Genomic DNA, 18,170 nt, shown 5'->3' with positions numbered 1-18,170 from the left:
ATCATATCTTCATACATCTATAACCATAGAAATAAAATGAACCCATTAATGAGGATGACAGCATATGTGACAACTCACTTCCTTGGCCAGCCTCAACATCAACAATTATCACCACCTAAATAAAACAAATTATGTTCCCTTCCATGATCTCATTCCATCAAGTGACTAGAGTTAATTTATTCCTTCTAGTCAAACTTCCTGACTTGCTATTTGTGTCTATGCACTATGCATTTCACACTCAATGTTATTTGTTGTATTACAAGCCTTTAGAAAGGCCCTCTGAACCATAACATTTCCTGCCTCCAGGACTGGTCAGGGATCCACTCCAATGCCAACTTTTTGAACCAAAGACAGTTCTGCCTCTAAATTGCCCAAGATGTACCGCAGGACCCAAGCAAAGCACTAATTTGAGTTTCAGCAATCAGATAGCTATAATGCAGATCATTCCATTTCTAGAGAAGAGTGTGTTAACTTCCTCCAATCTGCCAGAAAAGTACCCTTTCGGAGCCTTGAAAAATAACTCTTCCACGGGGTTAAGTTAAATTTACCAAGACAACATTCTCCCAAACCTACATTTTAAATGATATGGCCTTAAACATACATGATTGTAATCATGCTGGAATGACAGAACAGGACCCAAAAGACTGCTCAAAACAGCAGCAAGTGCTACTTCCATTCTTCCTCTCCTGTGGCAAACAGGTTATTTTTGGACCTGGCCTATGAAGGCGCACTTTGTTGACTATGAGCTTCATCCTCTGAATATTCCTTTCACATTCAACCTTGGTTCTTGCTTTCTGGCACAGAGCTCCAAAACCTCAATGGAATACATAATGAAATGCCGGGTTACTTTAGTGCAAAAAGGTCAAACGTACAAAAGATTTCTAATTGGGAAATCTCTTCAATGAAAGCATATAGAAATTTGCTGACTCCTGTTCCCTTTTCTTTTTCCAATAGCTACCTGCTTTCTTTGCAACAAATCTTCAAACACAAAAGCCAACCACCTAGCCAAGCTCAAATGCAGACAGGTGTTTTGCAAGCACAGAAAAATCTCAAGAGTAACTAATCAACATGAGATAACATCTACTAACAAGCTGCTTACTGGTGTGCTGGGACAGTTAACAGCCTAAAAAAATCTCTCAGTTAAAACTAGCTTTGAGAAATAGACTACAAATAAAAGTTTTCTTGTAAGCTCATTTTCCACCAACAGAAATCTTGCAAGAGGAAGAATCGTATAAGTCAGCTAGACCTACTACACAAAAACCCTTTATTCCACAGTTATTTCCAGTAGTACTTAACTCCAGGGTGGAGACTAAGGGTCCCCCCAAAAAACCTATCTGAGTATTTTTCTACTTTAATAGTTATAAAATCCATGGGGAGGCTTATTAAGGAAAACCCTAAAAGAGCTTGACAAAGTTGCTTGGTTTAAAAATGCAAGTGGGTAATCACCTGAAAATATACTTGTAAATTAGCATTATTTACAATTAAGAGTTTCGTTGAAATACTCTAGAATAATGTTTCAATTGAAAAGCAAGGATTTTATCACAAAAAGTCAGACTGCTTTGCCTCATCAGCTCTGTTCCTCAGATATTAAATATCTCCACTCTAAACTTCTTTTATACTCACACAAGACCCTAAATTGGTTTTTGCATAAGAAAGACCTGACAGAAAATCCCAAAAGAATGCCTATTTAAGACTATAAGAATGTATAATGTTGTGGAGAGAAAAAGAGGCTGCATTAAAGAGAAAGAAAATTATTATTTAGCAATGTTACTGAACTTCACCCAAGTCACATGCAATGACTTGACCTAATATTGCATGTCGCAGGAAGGAAACATGCATGCACAGGGTGAGAAATTAAGGTTACTAAACTGAATCCTGTACACCACTTTTAAGTAATATCTTTTCTACTATCTGCTTTGACATTGGCTGGGTGCGAACACAATTTCTTGACGCCTTTTCTGCCATCTACCCCGCTCTGTGTATTCTGCATTAAAAGATAGTGAGAAAAATGTTTTTCTAAAGATACCTGAGATCATAAAACGAGTTTGTAAAAACACTTAGAATGTCAAGCCAGAACTAAGTATGTCACATCCTAGAAAAGCTCTTCAGTAAGTAACACTTCAAAATCATTTCTATTTTGCAGGCTGCCTCTCAACATGGATTAAATGTTTAATCAGTAAGTTAAACGAGTGTTGTCTAAGGGGTAGCAAGAAGTTTTACTAAAGGAGATTACAATACTTCCCAAACTGGTATAATTTATTTAAGAATGTCTGAGGCTGGCCTTCCAGTTACACCTTAAGCAGTATAAACCTAAAATAATTAAAGCTGTATAGTATCAAAGTAAGTAAAGACAGTACAATCAATGAATAAAAAAAGTTCAAAAATGTACCCAACTATCTAGAGATTTTGTAGATAAAGCAGCTTTCTAAATTAGGAGAGAAAAGATGGATTATTCAATAAATTGTACGGGGACATCAAGCTAGACAGCTGGAGAAGATGACAGATTCATTCAATAAATGAAGGGCCTAATCTAAGGTAACCACTGTGCCAGACAATGAAAATAAGAACAAGGGGGGAAAAATTACACAATCTGTTGCCCTCATGGAGCATAAAGTGGTAGGAGAAAGCCACTGATAACCACAAAAGTAAATGTAAAATTACAACTCCAATAAATTTCACAACTGATCCCTTTCTCATATAATTTAAACCAAAATGCATTCTACATGAGCAAATGCCTAAATTTAAAAACAAAACCATAAAATTACTTGAAGAAAACATGGGTAAACATGTTTATAAGATTAGAATGAGGAAGGAAAACAAGAAGCCATAAAGTAAAAAAAAAATTTTTTTGACGACCTAAATGTTTAACTTTTATATTTTCTAAAAAAATACACACACATTAAAAAACAAACAGAAGCATATCTGCAGTGTTTTAAGGGATGACTAATCTCCCTAATACTCAAAAAGCTATTACACATTAATGAAAAAAAAAAGTCAAAAAGCCCAATAGAAAAGGGGACAAAGGATGATTCCAAGAAAAAATACAAATAGTCAGCAAATTAAATGATACTCAAATTCAGTAACAAATAACTACAAAGTAAGATAACATTTTTTTTACCTGTCAGATTAACTTCCTAAAAAGATGGCTGATTGCCAGTGTTAATGAGAACAAAAATATCCCTCACATACACTCTTAAGTGAACTAGCCAGGCCTTTCTTAAAGAGCAATTTGGCAACATTTATAAAATTTTAAGCATTCATACTTTGTCTCAGACATTCTACTTCTAGTGAATTATGATATTAAATTACTGATAAAATGAAGAACCTAGTTTCAAAAGAAGATACTAATGTTGTATATATCATAATAAAAAAGAATACATAACTTTTGGGAAATTTACTCTAGATTGGACCTAATAAAACCCTAGTATTTAAAAAAATTAAATTATGTCTGAGACTTAAGAGTCTTTTGAATAGTAAATAGTGCAATAGCAAATGGAATAGAAAAGAAACACTAGCACAAATCTGCAAATATAAATGTGAGGAAACATTGACATGTACTTTGTAATTTTAAAAAAAGCTGGAAACAACCCTAAAATCTATCAGTAGGGTACAAATTAAATAATTATATCCATAAACTAAAATACTCTACAGCCATTAAAAAGATTAAGACTAGGGCAAAATGTACTGAAATGTTGGAGGTATATTATTAAATTCAAAACAAGAAGCAAAGTAGATGTGTGGTGTGGTGTCTTTTCAACAAAAAACATATTGTTAATACATGAGTAGGAAAAAAAATTGGGTTACAAAATGTTAACAAAGTTCTCTGGAGAGAAGGAACTTTCACTTTCTATGTTACATATTTCGTAGTTTGATTACTTTATAACATATGTATCAGACAGATAGATATACTGACAGATGTTTTAAAAGAGACTTTGATGCTATAAAATGAGCTGGAAAGGGAGAACTATCTGAAAATGGGAGAAAGATACAGAATGAGTACAGAAGAAAATATTCACAATACAACATATAATTTCAGAGTTAGAATAACTATACAAATTAAAAAGAACTAGGAAATCAAAATTAAAACCTTTTGTGCTATAAACAAAACCATCACAAAAGTGAAAAGATAATCAACAAAATAGGAGAAAATATTTGTAAATCATATATCTGATAAAAGACTTGTATCCAGAATACAAAGAATTCTTATAACAATGATAAAGACAAGTAACCCAACTAAAAAATGGGCCCCCAAAAAATCTAAATAGACACTCTCCAAAGATCTACAAATGCTCAATTAATACATGAAAAGATGCTCAATGATATTAACCATTAGGAAAATGCAAATTAAAACTACAATGAGATACCATTTCATATCCACCTGCATGGCTAGATCAAAAAGAAAGTACAAGTTTTGGCGAAGATGTGGAAAAACAGAAATCCTAATACATTACTAGTGGGAATGTAACTTGGTACAGCCATTATGAAAAACAGTTTGGCAATTCCTTAAACAGTTAAACATGAAGTTACTGTATGATCCAGCAATTCTACTCCTTGGTAAATAAATACTTAAGATAAATGAAAACATACATCCATACAAAGGCTTGTACATAAATGTTCATAATGGCATTGTTCATAATAGCCAAAAAGCGGAAACAATGCAAAAGTCCACTGACCGATTCATGAGTGGATAAACAAATGCAATATATCCACACAATGGAATGCTATTCAGTCATAAAAAGGAATGAATTTCTAACATATGCTACAACACAGATGAACCATGAAGACGTTATGCTAAGTTAAAGAAGCCAGACACAAAAGGCCATATATTTTATAATCCATTTATACAAAATGTCCAAAATAGGCAAATCCATAGAGACTGATTAGTGTGGTTCCTTAGGACTGAGAAGGAGGCTGAAGAAAGGGACAGTGACTCCTAATGGGTACACCATTTATTTGAAGGGGAATGAAAATGTTGTAAAATTGACTGTGGTGGTGACTATACAACTCCATGAATATACTGAAAATACTGAATTAGGTGAATTGTATGGTATATGAATTAAATCTCAATAAAGCTGATGAAAAATATCTATAAATTAAAAAGAAACTGGAAGTTCCATGAGGTTAAATGATTTGCCCAAGGAAAATTGCCAGGCTAGTAAAAAATGAAACTGGAAACATGTGACCTGACTCCTATACCAATGCTCAGTTCATTACAGAATGCATCAGGCAATTTTGATGGGCCAAAAAAGTTTCGCCAAAGAACTGGAAAAGCATAAAACAATGGCACTAGCATAAGAAAAGGAAGAGAAATTTAGATAACACAACTGAAATGTGGTTTTCAAAATTTAATGTAACTCCAAAATAGATTCTTGGCCTAAAAACTCTTAACGGCATTGATATAAGAGGTTATGACTCCTATAACAGTGCCCCTTTTACTAAGAGCTCAATTAGAGCAGGGCACTGGATGCAGCTGCTGACTGAAAAGGAAGAAGGAAAATGAGATCAGAAGGGACAGCAGGCTGAACTCTCTGGCCACTCTTCTGCAAATGTCAAAGAGGCCACTAAGTAACTTGCTTCAAACAAGTTATTTCATTCTTGAGGATTGTAAACTCCCTTTAAGAGATCCAAAAGTGTCACCCCAAGATTTAATTATCTCCCAGAATTATTACTATGCACATATAAGATACTTAGGTATAATAAAGGAAAGAGGTGTCTCTACAGCTGACTTGGACACAAAGACCATTGCTGGAATACAACTGCTCCATTTGACTAAAATAACAATATCGCTGTTGATGTAGAAATAGAAAGTAAGCCAAGAGCATTCAATCATTAAGTACATTATTTCGAAAGTTTTAAAAATGAACTACTAAAAAAACATCTATTGTCAGAACACTGGTTATGCAACATTAGAACATTTTGACAGACGGAAAGGACAACCAGAGGCAGGAAGCAGAAAGAATGAAGAAATTCTGCAGGTACCCAACTGATCCTAAGGAACACACAGCTCTGCTCCCTCCTTCCACAATAAAAACAATTCTGTTTCTTGTGGCATATGAACAAAGATATCTTTTGCCAGGAACAGAAAACAACTTACTACATGAAAATGTCAACTAGTTCCATGGAACACTACACTGGCCATATGCAGATACAAACTTTTTAAACCAGAGAGTTTTGGCTGTTCCCTCATCGAATTTTTAACATCACTGGCCCGTTATCAAATTCAGTTCAATTCATGCGAACTCTAACATAGTGGACGAAATACCACCCTAAAGTATATACAACTAATAAAGGAGTCTATAAAATATCTTGTCCTCAAATTTCTAACAACTTTGGCTTATTTATAATTTTGAATTAATGTAGAAACTCTCTAACCCACCTCAAGTCAACCAAAATAATCAATGTCCCCCCCCCCCCCCGCACCTTCTCTCTGTAAAACAACTGGTGCTCCCAGTATGCAAACTGGCCACAATTACGGCTACTCTCTTACTCCTAGATATTTCTCCTGCCACCCATTAAGTTGCATGCTTACGAAGAATTGCTTTTTTCCCAAGTCTATTTATACCAGTTGCTCTTATCATTACAACTATATAATTGATTAGATATGTAAACTAATAAAAAAAAATCAGAAAGAACAGAAAGACATGTTTCTATGAAAAGCAGGTTAAATGCTTTAAAAAACTTGATAAAGCCAAATTAGATTTCAATAAGTGTAAAAGAATGAGGATTGGGGGACTCATACAATTCAAGGAGGATCTGTACTCATATTACTTTATAAAAGCAAATCGAAACTGGAAATCATAGATAATGAACTATGGGTATGTTTAACGCAAACAAGATGAAGGAACACCAATCAGAGCATCAATATACAAAGAAAGGCCTTGGCCCTACATCAAAAGATTAATGAATGTGTTTCTTAAAAGACCTGCAAAGAAAAAGAGAAGCAGAAGAAACCTAGAGAGTAAAACTAACAAACAAAAAAACTCACAGGACATCAATCAATTATAATGTATGAACTTTATTTAGATCCTGATTCAAACAAATAACTGATTTAAAAAAAAAAGATACGTATATATGACAATCAAATTTTAACACTGAATTGACATTTAATGAAATTAAGGAAATATGTTAATTGTTGAGGTAGGATAATGATACTGTGGTTATGTTTTTTTGTAAAAGAATCCTTGTCTATTTAGAGATACATAATAATTGCGAACAAAATGATAGGATTCTGGGATTTCCTTCAAAATAAACTAGGGAGAAAAGAGAAACAGAAGGGGATAGATGAAAAATTGTTCATGAGTTATAATGGCTTAAACTGGGTGATAGGTCCATGGGGGTTCATTATACTATTTTCTCTACTTTTGTTTAATGTTTGAAATTTTCCATAATAAACACTTTTACAAATAGATTATGAACAAATGCCTATTTTTTAATTAAAATAAAATAGTAAAAGTATATATGCATTACTATTTCTGACTTCACTGCTTCATTTGTTTTTTTCCCACAATTAACTAAGCAAATCATAACCCAAACTTATTGTATAAGAGGCCTCCTATTGAAGGTAAAGGAAAAGAACATACCGTCAGATCCTCTAAATGCAATAGTGGTCACCCAAGAACATCCTAAGAACAATACGCCCATACAACCCAATTGCCTTTGAAAATCTTGTAAGTAACTCATACAGTGCATAAGGCAAATCCAAACACAAATAGGGCTGCTGCATTGCCATATTTATTCACATGATCATGTCACTTACGGTCTCCTTTGCCATCTTTTCACCATTCAAAAGAGGGAGGAGTAATTTATAAACTTCATCAATCTCTTAAAATCTCACTCAGGTTTACCAGGAATGGTTATTTAAGAATCAAGGGTTCAGGTAATCCAAGTCTATTTCTTGTTACCCTTTCTTTTTTCCTTCAGCAATTTCTCCAATTTAAGCTTCTGTCTCTTTGTGAAAGATCAGTAAAGAATGATGAGTCATAAAAAAAAAAAATCGAAAGGTTTGATTCACACTTTTCTTTCTTAGTTTTCTTCCTCCTCCAGGAGCTGCTCTAACCTCTTTTGCCCTGTCCTTTATCACACCTTAGGTTTAAAGGTACGGCAGAGACTTAAAAGCCCTAGGCTCCCAAGCCAAGAAAGGCAGAAGGGGAGACAATAAAGAAAGGCCGTCTCATACACTGCTGGGAAAGCTAACCCTGGCTGGCACAACCTTCTTCTGAAAAGCAACATGGCAATATATGTATTAGGTGCCTTGAAAACATGTGTATCCTCAGCCCAGTAATTTCACTTCCAACAATCTATTATGAGCAAAAAAATGAAAAAATGCATCAAAGATTTGTACACAAAAATGGTCATCACAGCAAATTTGTAACTGAAAAACTGGAAAGAACCTTAAATTATTTTTTTAAAGCTTTGAAAAGTAACAGGAGTAATATAATGGAAAAGTGCATAGCTACTAAAACTGATGTTTACAAATAGTTTCTAATGATGGGGAAAAGTTTTTAATGAATGTTAAGGAGGAAAAGGGAATGAAATAGTATATCAATAGTAAATCTCAATTATGTATTTTACAGTATAAACAACTGTTGCTTGTCTCTGGGTAGCAGAATTATAGGCGAATTTTTCCTTCTGCTTCTTTATAATTTTCCAAAATTTATAGTTTTCCCAAATTTCTTCTATAAGCACAAATTACTTTTATAATTAGAAAACAAGCAGGGCAAGTAGTAGAAGAGAACCAGTAATAGTGAACAATTGGCTAGAAGAAAGAAAATTATGCTTAATACCTGTCTTCCTCTATCAGGTTCACTATAAGTATCAACTGCTCCTTTAAATTAATTCTTTCTTTACCCAGACAAAATAAAACCTATAGTCTTGTCTTCTAGTACCGTTAATTGCTACTTTTCGCACACAGATGATACAACAAAAACTAGCTGAATTAATTCATTAAAAGTAAGAACCATGAAAAGTAACCCATTAAAATTAAAGGCCAGTGACAAAAGAGTTATCTTTTGTTTTAAATCAGCTCACTTAGTACAAAGAACAGAAAAAGAAGTAACTCAACAAATAATCTGAAGTTATTTCAGGAAGTGCCAGCAGCCCAAGACAGTTTGGTAGCTCTGTAAAGGAAGAGAGGCTCCAAGCAGAAGAGGGAAAAGGAGGCATTGGTTGACTACACCCATGGGGTCTCCTCAAGGAATAACCCCCTGGGAGCCTGGATATGAAAGAACCTTCTATTTTAAAAGGGACTTGAATTTAAATTGCAGGGTTTACTTAGATATACTGAACTTCTTAATAATAAAAGTTTGAGATATGCCAAAAATAAATTACTTGCCCAAAAATGTTGTGAAATCTCCTTAGCTAAAGATTTGTGAGATAAATATACAAAATCACTCTTCTTTAACATCCTAACTGAAGACAGGAAATTTCAATAGTAAAATTCTAAGATGTGTTATGAGTATAAAAACAAACCCAGCTCCCATTTTTTTATCCTTGTATTCATTCACTAAATAAATATTTACAGGCATTGTAGTAGGCACTACCAGGAACACGGCATCCGACAACAGATTAAAATCCCACCCTCATGAAGCTTACACTAATTTATCACACTGTGCCTCCTAACAAGTACTAAAAGTTAGGTATTTACTTTTTTTTTTTTTTTTTAAATAAAATGATGTTTAGAAATTTCAAGCATGTCAAAGCACTGCCAGAAAATAAGCAGCATCTAGTATTTGGACTAATACAGAGGAAGCCCTAAATAAGTATCTGTGAAATGGACTAAAACACTGTGTGGCTGAGGTATTAGGGTGGCGGGCAGACTTAATTTCACTATATACAAATCTGTACTTTGTGAATTCAATTCCTCGTTTTTGATAAATATTTTTTGAGAATTTTATTGGACAGGTGGATGGTGGTTGGAATGAATAAAAAAATTCTTCTTCAAAAATTTCAGTCTCAATTAGTGTGGTTAGCCAACCTAAATTTTCACATTCAATTCTTCTGGAGGAGGCATTGAGAAGTAAAGCATACTCCTAGTAAGCATGTTCTAGAGATGAAACTAGGCAGAAATTTGATAATTTCTCAGAATTTCCTAATGAAAACTTAAACATAGTTTAAAATAACTACCCCCAAGTATCCACTGAATGAGGCCTGCCTAACACAGACAAGCTTCAACAGGCGATGGGTTTGCTTCTCCTTCCTTTTTAGCTTCCAGGAAATGAGGCTAAGTGTTCAGTCTCGTTCCTACTTGACAACCTAAATTCTAAGACAAAATACTATTCAGTGGCCAGAGACTCCTTGTCTACAGTGGATCGCACACCTAAACAGAAATATGTTCCTAACATAACTTCACGATAGCTCATCCAACAGTTCTGTACTAACTGATGGAACTTTATTGTGAACAGATCCAAAAGAAGCCCTTTCAAGCTAATTCATCCAATACTGCTGAGGCTTCCCAAAGACTGTCTTGGCCTCTTATTTAACAATTATGTACTATATTAGGACAAAAGCCCACAAGAATGTATATAATTTTCATCTTCCAGACGTTATCAGTCATCCACAGGAAAACATGACTGTCCTGTTTTATGTATTATACCAGAAGGGACTAAACTACTCACTGTTAGAAGGGGGCAAGGACTCACCTGATAGGTGAGGTCATTCACCTGAGGAACAAGTATAGCTTTTAGACCAGAAACTAGAACTACATAAGAGAAGCCCTAGATAAGTGGTTCTCTTGGCCCTCCCAGTGTCTTGGTGACCAATTCTCTTAATGAGTTATAAGATGGCACCATCCCTTGGAAACTGGTAGTGATCTGGTAAGTGAGGAATCCATCTAAGAAAAGTACTTTCAAAGACGGACCAGACCAGCCCAACAGAGCAAAAGTATAATTACTCATATTCGTTGGGAGTAAGCTAGATTTAGTGGCAAAACTATATAAGGCAGACTGTGTTTATGGTCATTGCCTTTTCTGCATCTCTTTCCTTTTTTACTTCCTTAGTATTTTGAAAGGCTTTTTGACACCTGTCATGTCAAGGGGGCACCAAGGGGTATTTGAGTAGGAGATTTAAAAGCAAAGCAATGAATCCATGGAGAACTGCTCATAAGTGGCAGGGGTGGCAGAGTGAAATAATGCCAAAGGACAGGTAAAATACAGTGTTGCTATATACTAGTCCCCTACTTGGAAGTTTTTCCTATCACCATGACATCTCGCTTTTGGAGTTTGCTTTAATAGAGACAATAAATATCTTAGGTTTTAATTAGTAGGTATGTTTTGTTTCTCTAATACAAGATCAAGTGTTCAGAGGACAAGGGCAATGTTTTCTATGACTGGAGGAGTCAGAGTAGTTAACCAGGAGAAATGCCTAGATTCTAATTCCAGCTCCCCTACTAACTAGCTATTGGATTCTGAGAAATGGAAAGGTGGGGGTAAGATACTAAAGGGAACTGTGAATCTAATAGATAATTGGTCTAAACTACTTTAATAACCCTAAAACCCTGAAATTCGAAATTCTGTTAAGTCCTAGACTCTGAAAAAGAAAATGTTGAAATAGAAGGTCTGTAAGATCTTTTTGTGCCCCTAAACAGCACATATTTGTTGGCTGATGTTTAATCTATGAGCAAAACGTACGCCATTCACTTAGAGTGTGAAAGAATACCAAGCTGTTAAAATTGACCTCCCCTATCTGAAGAAAAACATCAGAAAAAGCTTTTTAACCCTTAACCATAAAATAACCAGCATACGTTTTTAAAAACAAATCAGATGATGTCGATGCTCTGCTTTGATTATTATCTGATGTCAATGCCCTGTTTCATAGCCAATTCCATAAAATGGCCTATAAACCTATATGATCTGGCCCCTATCTACCTTTCTGACTTCATCCTTTACCATCCTCCCCCTTGTTCTCTAAGTTCCAGACACCATGATATTGGCTCTAATCTTTGGATAAAGCAAGCCCTTTTCTACCCCAAGACATTTGCACTTGCAATTCCTTCTTCATTGACTATTCTGTTTTCCAAATCTTCTCAGGCTGGCTCTTTCTCACCACTCAGGTGTTGACTCAACTATCACCACCTTGGAAATGCCTTCCCTGACCACTCTATCTGAAGCAGCATTTTATCTCAGGCATTCTCTAGCCCGTTTATTTTCTTAATAGTATTCATGGCTATATGAAGTTACTTATTTGTTTACATGTTCTTTATCTGTCTCCTTCCATTAGAAAGTAAGCTCCAATAAGGCCAGAGCTTTTAATCTCTCTTGTTTATCTGTGTAAGAAGGAGCCCAAGAAAAGAAACTAACACAAAATTTGGATTCAATAATATGTTGAATGAATGAATGGATATGAGAAGGATTCCATCTCTATGCAGAGATGTTTTAAGTGTTTTTTAGAATTATGGAGGCTCTGGTGAAGAGAGAGGATTTTTCTATTTTCAACATCCATTTTGTTCTCTTTCGTGCTGTGAACTAGAAAACATTAGCCAGATTGATGCCTGGAAAATGAAAACAGCACTTCTGGCACAGATATAACTAGTCTGGGCACCTCTGGCTTGAGCCAGATCTATGACTTTCTAGGGAGCTGGCACCAAAGTTAGAATGTTAAAATAAACAGCTCTGATGGTGAAAGTGGAATACGGGTATTCTGATTCTGGAGGAATGAGTCCAAATGAATATTAGCGCTTTACAAAGTTTCAACAAAATCAGGAACCCCATCAGGAAGTATCATTCGTATCAAAATGAAGTTAGTCATCTTTCAATAGGCATTTCTAGATTATCTAGGGGTGGAACTATCCTCCTCAAATGGAATAATGTAAATCTTGATTTCAACTTCTTGTTGACATAATTCTCTTTTCTACTTATGGATGAATTTTGTTTTCAGCCTTCTAATGAGAACAAGCATCACTTCATTTGCTTCGTTAAACTCTTCTTTAGCAGTAAAAATATTATTAGCCTATTTTGAGTTCTCCTCATGGAAATGAGTTTGCACTAAACCATACAGCCCACAGATGTGACCACAGATGTGATCAATATCTGGAATAAGGTCATGGGCAAAATGTTTTCTCTGTGTAATATCTAAAGTTAAGAATACTGACTTTGGCCTTCTAAGTAGCACCCAAAATGTGTTCTTAAGTCTTGTAAGAATATTTCTTCTTATTCTCTACCAAATTTAAGTAAATAAATCTCTGAAGAGTAGACTACACTCAAACAAACTCTATTCCATCAGCAATATGACAAAGAGTAGTTACACAAATACATAGAATATTCAAAATAGCCCAGCCCAAATAAAAGCCAGCATTAGTCACAGTTTTCATTAGGCAGGTGTCATAAATATTTAAAAAGTTTAACTAATGGGAAATTATGTTTTAAAATGCCAATTTCATGAAATTAGCCCATAATCCACAGGAGTTAAACCTAACTCTCTCAAAGTGGCACCTAACATGAAAGCAAGCTACTTTTTTTTCCCCTGAAAGCCTATCATCAGGACGACATCAATCTACGCAAAACTAATGGCATGTGCATTCATGAATTGTTCCAAAGGGGTGAAAAGCCAAAAGAGGGGCCTATGTCTTTCTCTTTGTTACTACAGCATCTGATGATGATGATGACGACACGACGATGACGACGACGATGACGACATATGTGATTTAATCTTCATAATACCCAAACTTGGGAGGTAAATATTATTGTAATCTCATTTTACATGAGAGGAAATCCAAGCACAGAGAAGTTAAATAATTTACTCAAGATCACTCAGCTATTAAACAGCAGAAGATCCAAACCCAGGTAACCTTATCCAAAGCTCAAACTCTTTCCGCAAACCAGTAGTGGGCAAGTGATATGTACTTGTTGAAATACACATTAAAAGTATTTGACCAATGGCTTTTATAGTCATGTATACTAAATAAAATACATACAAATATATATATACTCTTTATTCCCATTCATCTAACCAGTGAAAGTATAATTAGGCACAAGCAACAGACTATAAGCAACTGAAAGCAGAAAATCTTCTTTTTAAACTCTTTACTACTTCACAGCATCCTACCAAAAGAATAGAATCAAAGAATCTCAGGCTAAGGCTTCTCTGGAAAAAATAAAATAAAATAAAAGATGGTAGGACAAAGACAGCCAGGGTGAGCTGCTGACCAAAGTATGTCAGAGATGAATATTCTCTACCGTTACTGGTCTGCAGTGATGCTCTAAGCACTGCAGTACTGCCAACATTAACTCTGAGCTCGTGAATGTCGTGCTACAAAAGGCACCAACAACCAAATAGGAAAATATTTCCTTTTCTCTACTGATTTAATTCATCTCAGAGTCCTTCTCTAGGAGGTTTGAGAGTTAACAGAATCTGGGAAAGGGTCAGCTTCACCACTTATTGTTGGACGGAGTGCAGTAGCCTAGTGAATACATGAAGTTTACTTCAGCCTCTTAGTCCTTGGAATGGGCAGTGTATATAAGAAAAAGTGGTCATAAATATCTCTGTGATGTTCAGAAACACCTACTACCTAACCTCCTTCAGCCAACACAAATATCATCTGAATTACCTGAGTCTGATTGTTATATATACTTATAAGAAAAACTCAGACCATTCAGTGGCCTATAGGGAGAAAAAGGAAAAGAAGAAATCACATATCTCTAAGAGACAAAACAAAAACACAATACATTCTAGAAAGAGATGGAAAAACAAAATAGCTCTCTTTGATTCCAAGTGACCTGACTGCAGAAGTAAGATAAACACTGCAGTGCATGGGAAGAAAAATCTACCTACCTGAGTAACAGAAACAGCAGCTTCTGCAACTGCTAGTACCTAGGCGCCTTCCTTGCCCTTACGTAACTAAACCGTGGCTTTAATAGGCCATCATACTGTATGTCAACAGCTGTTAGGCACATCTAAGCTGTCGGCATTTAAGAAACCCTTCCAAAGTAGATTCAGATAAGCATGGAGCAGGCCAAAATATGCTCATCGTCCACCCAGAGCACATGACAACTCCTTGTGAATTAAGCTTCCTTCTGTCGTCAGAGTAATTTAAGCAGCAAAAGATAAGGCACTTGTAACTGTAACTAGGAAATTGCACACTGCTACAGAAACACAAATGAGTCCTGGTGTGGTCCTGTCACACATGCAACTCATTGAACTCACTGTCCAAGCCATTCAGTCTCATTCAAGATTTTGAATATTTCCATACATAAGAATTGCATAACTGCTCACCACAAATGATCAAAGATAAAAACCAACATAAACAATGACACCCGCTTATAAACAAGCCGATGCTTAACATGCTGCAGTCCTAAAGAATACCAAGGCCTCAGAGAAAAACTAAGACACACACAGGAAAATTAGAAAGCAGGCGGCCCAGCCATAATTAGCCACTGGCTTTGCTGACTACCGAAGATAGAAATGTTTCTTAAATATATAAAGCCAAGAATCAACTGTTTGCAATTACATTTCCAAAAACATTCGACCCTGTCACAAATTTTTTTTTAATCAATATTTTGGTGTATCCAAGGGCTGGAAGATACAAAATTCTTTAAGTCATGGATACCATAAACCAGGCTACCAATTAAGTTCATGGAGTCCATTCCCCAGAGGTCAGAGCAAAATAATCACAGAAGGGCAATGTGATTACTTAGAAGTATGGCGGAGGGGGGCAAAAAAGAAAATACAAAATAAGGATCAAGGCTCCAACAATAAGAGTTGTGTGTAAACATAAGTTTGGCTTGACTAACAGTAAACAACTGGAAACACTCAGGAGGGTCAGAGATGCACCATATTCTTGGTTCAGTCTACTCCCCCTAAGGGTCAGAGGATAACATCATCAAGCAACCTTGGACTTTGGTATCTCCTGCAGCTCAGACCTGCAGTCTTGAGGCCCTCTGATAGAAACTGACAGAAAGGCTGAAGGGGGCCCCCCAGAGGAAGTGAAACTGACCAATCAATTTTCTACAACCACCCTCCCTGCCACTCTGGTAAAAGCCCCTTGTAGTCTTTGACAGAAAGGAGGGAAAAAGGAACTTCAGGTTGTTAGTGAGCAGGAGAGAAGGTCTAGATAAGTCACTGGCTTCTGAAAACAAGTGGTTGCCATAAAAGCAAAAACAAGGTGGGTGATGACAACCAGAGCCTAGGCTGAGGAAGTGAGGGGAATTGATGTGGCTTTGGTAGGAAGCAGCAGCAGCAGTTATAAGGGTTCTTCATTAGTCAGGTTAAAGGAAACACAAACTGCAGTTTTAAATAAAGTGAATGACTACACTGAAAGTATTCATTCAAGTGAGAGATTGAGCAAAGAAAGAAATCTGGAGTACAAATGGGCGTTGTGGGTCCAATCAAAACCAAACAATTCTTCCTCATGTCTTAGATTCCAACATGCCCAATGAAGGCTACAGGAAAGAGCTACCCATATTTCCACAAAAAAGGAATTTTACATGTAAAGTTTTATATGTATACATATACTGCTTCCTAACTGACCTTGGCCAATTTCACTAAGACAGCTCCACAAATCCCTTGAGAACCAAAAGGCCCAATGAGTATAATCCTCCAGGGTCCAGGTTCTTCATATACCCCCTCATTCACCACCCTTTCCCCTCACCACTGAAATCTCACCCTGGGTTCTATAAAGCTCACAATTCCAGACCCTCCAACAACTAAATCTAACTAGCAATCCAGCCCTCCCAAATTGTTTAACCCTTGATTACCTAGTGCCACCATAATCCTGGGTGCCCCTACTCTGTTTCCTGAGCCCCTTCCTGCAAAAAAGCAAAGTAATTTCCCCTAGTATTTCCCTATTTTCTTCATCGCCTCCTTCAATGATCTTTTCTGTCCTCAGGCTTCCATTCCCACTATCAGTCCTAGGCGATCAAATGATGATTGGTATCTGTCATAAGGTACCAGGAGATACAGGTCCCTTGTATCTCCCAGTACTCTGCGCCCGCCACACACCCCTAGTACATGCCCCAGCCGTCCTTGTTCTCTTCATATCCCCATCAACCAGTTTACCCTTGTCTTCCACCATTCCGCTGGTCCACATTTCCTATGTCCCTGCCCTCATTCCCTTAAGATTTCCTAATTGCTGGTTCCAGTCTTAGCTTACAGTCTCCTGGCTCCGCCAGAGTTCCAAACCTCTTTCCAATCATCTCTTCTGCTACCCTCCGTACAGCGCTGGGAACCCCCTCCCCATCTCCGGCTTCTCAGTTCCCCAGGTCTGGGTACTCAATGCCCCCCCACCCCCGCCCGCACCTCCTCTGCCGTGGAGTTTCCCTCTCACGGGTACCCCGGTGTCCCCTACCGTCTTGCCCTCCCCTCACTCCCCTCGACAGCTCCCTATCCGTTTCTCGGTCCCCAACGCTCTCCAATATCCCAAGCCCCGTTCGCTGCGCCGACCCCTCAGCCTCGGTGTCGCGGGTCTCTCCTGCCCCCGCCACACTCGGACGGACGGTCCCGGGCTGCGCAGCCCCGCAGCCGCCCGGTCCCCCCACGCCACTACCTTGGCCTTGGTGACGAGGTGCGTGGCCCGCTTGACCACAGCGAAGTTGCCCTTGCCAATGGTGCGGTCGATCTCGTAGTAGCCGATGCGGGCAGGCACTGGCCCGCGGGAGGCCGGGGCTGAGGGACGCGGCGGGCCAGCCGCCGGGGACACAGCAGCGGGGGCGGCCGGGGGCCCCGGGGCGGGCGGAGGCAGCAGGCGGCCCGCCGGCCCGGCTCCCCCAGCTCCGGCCCCGGCAGCCCCGCCAGCTCCGCTCGCCGCCGCCGCCGCCATCTTGTTGTGCAGTGAAACCTCCGTGGCCGCGGGGAGCCGGCAGCGGGGAGGGGGCGGGGGGCGGGAAAAGGAGGGGGGGGCCGTGCGGACGTCACTCCGGGGGCGGGGCGCCCGCGCCGCCGGGGCCCGGCGCCATGGCAACCGCTCGTCACGTGCCGACGCGCGTCACTGCCTAGAGCCATGGCAACCGTGACCTCACTGGCGATCTCGACCTTCCCGCGTGGGCCCTGTTTCTCTGGCGCTGGCTCCCGGGTGCCCCCCTCTGGGGATGGGACAGTGGGCACCGCAAGTGTACTAGCCAGTTCCAAACCGCTGCAGCATTCCAGAGTCGGGAGTGCTTTAAGCCTGACCTAAAGCCAGCTCCCAGTCGTCCCTGGAATTGCTAAAGTGACCCCTACTGTGACCTCTGTCCCAGTTCAGCAAT

General features: G+C 38.1%; 1 protein-coding gene across 4 annotated transcripts in view; it reads right to left on the bottom strand.

Moving 5' to 3' along the window:
• Window positions 1-17,762, bottom strand: part of SIK3 (SIK family kinase 3) — a 212,998-nt gene extending 195,236 nt beyond the window's left edge. For 3 of the 4 annotated variants that reach the window (XM_036220935.1, XM_016134918.2, XM_036220937.1), the window contains exon 1: window positions 17,474-17,762. In XM_036220935.1, coding sequence (XP_036076828.1) covers window positions 17,474-17,746 — 273 coding nt within the window. In that variant the 5' untranslated portion in view covers window positions 17,747-17,762. The remainder of the gene's footprint in view (window positions 1-17,473) is intronic. The other variant, XM_036220936.1, reaches the window with a different exon arrangement.
• Between the last annotated feature and the right edge of the window lie 408 nt (window positions 17,763-18,170).

Source organism: Rousettus aegyptiacus, unplaced genomic scaffold, assembly GCF_014176215.1.
Source record: "Rousettus aegyptiacus isolate mRouAeg1 unplaced genomic scaffold, mRouAeg1.p scaffold_m13_p_5, whole genome shotgun sequence".
NCBI classification, from domain to species: Eukaryota; Metazoa; Chordata; class Mammalia; order Chiroptera; family Pteropodidae; genus Rousettus; species Rousettus aegyptiacus.
The sequence above is the reverse complement of the archived record's forward strand: the minus strand, read 5'-3'. Positions and strand labels throughout refer to the sequence as shown.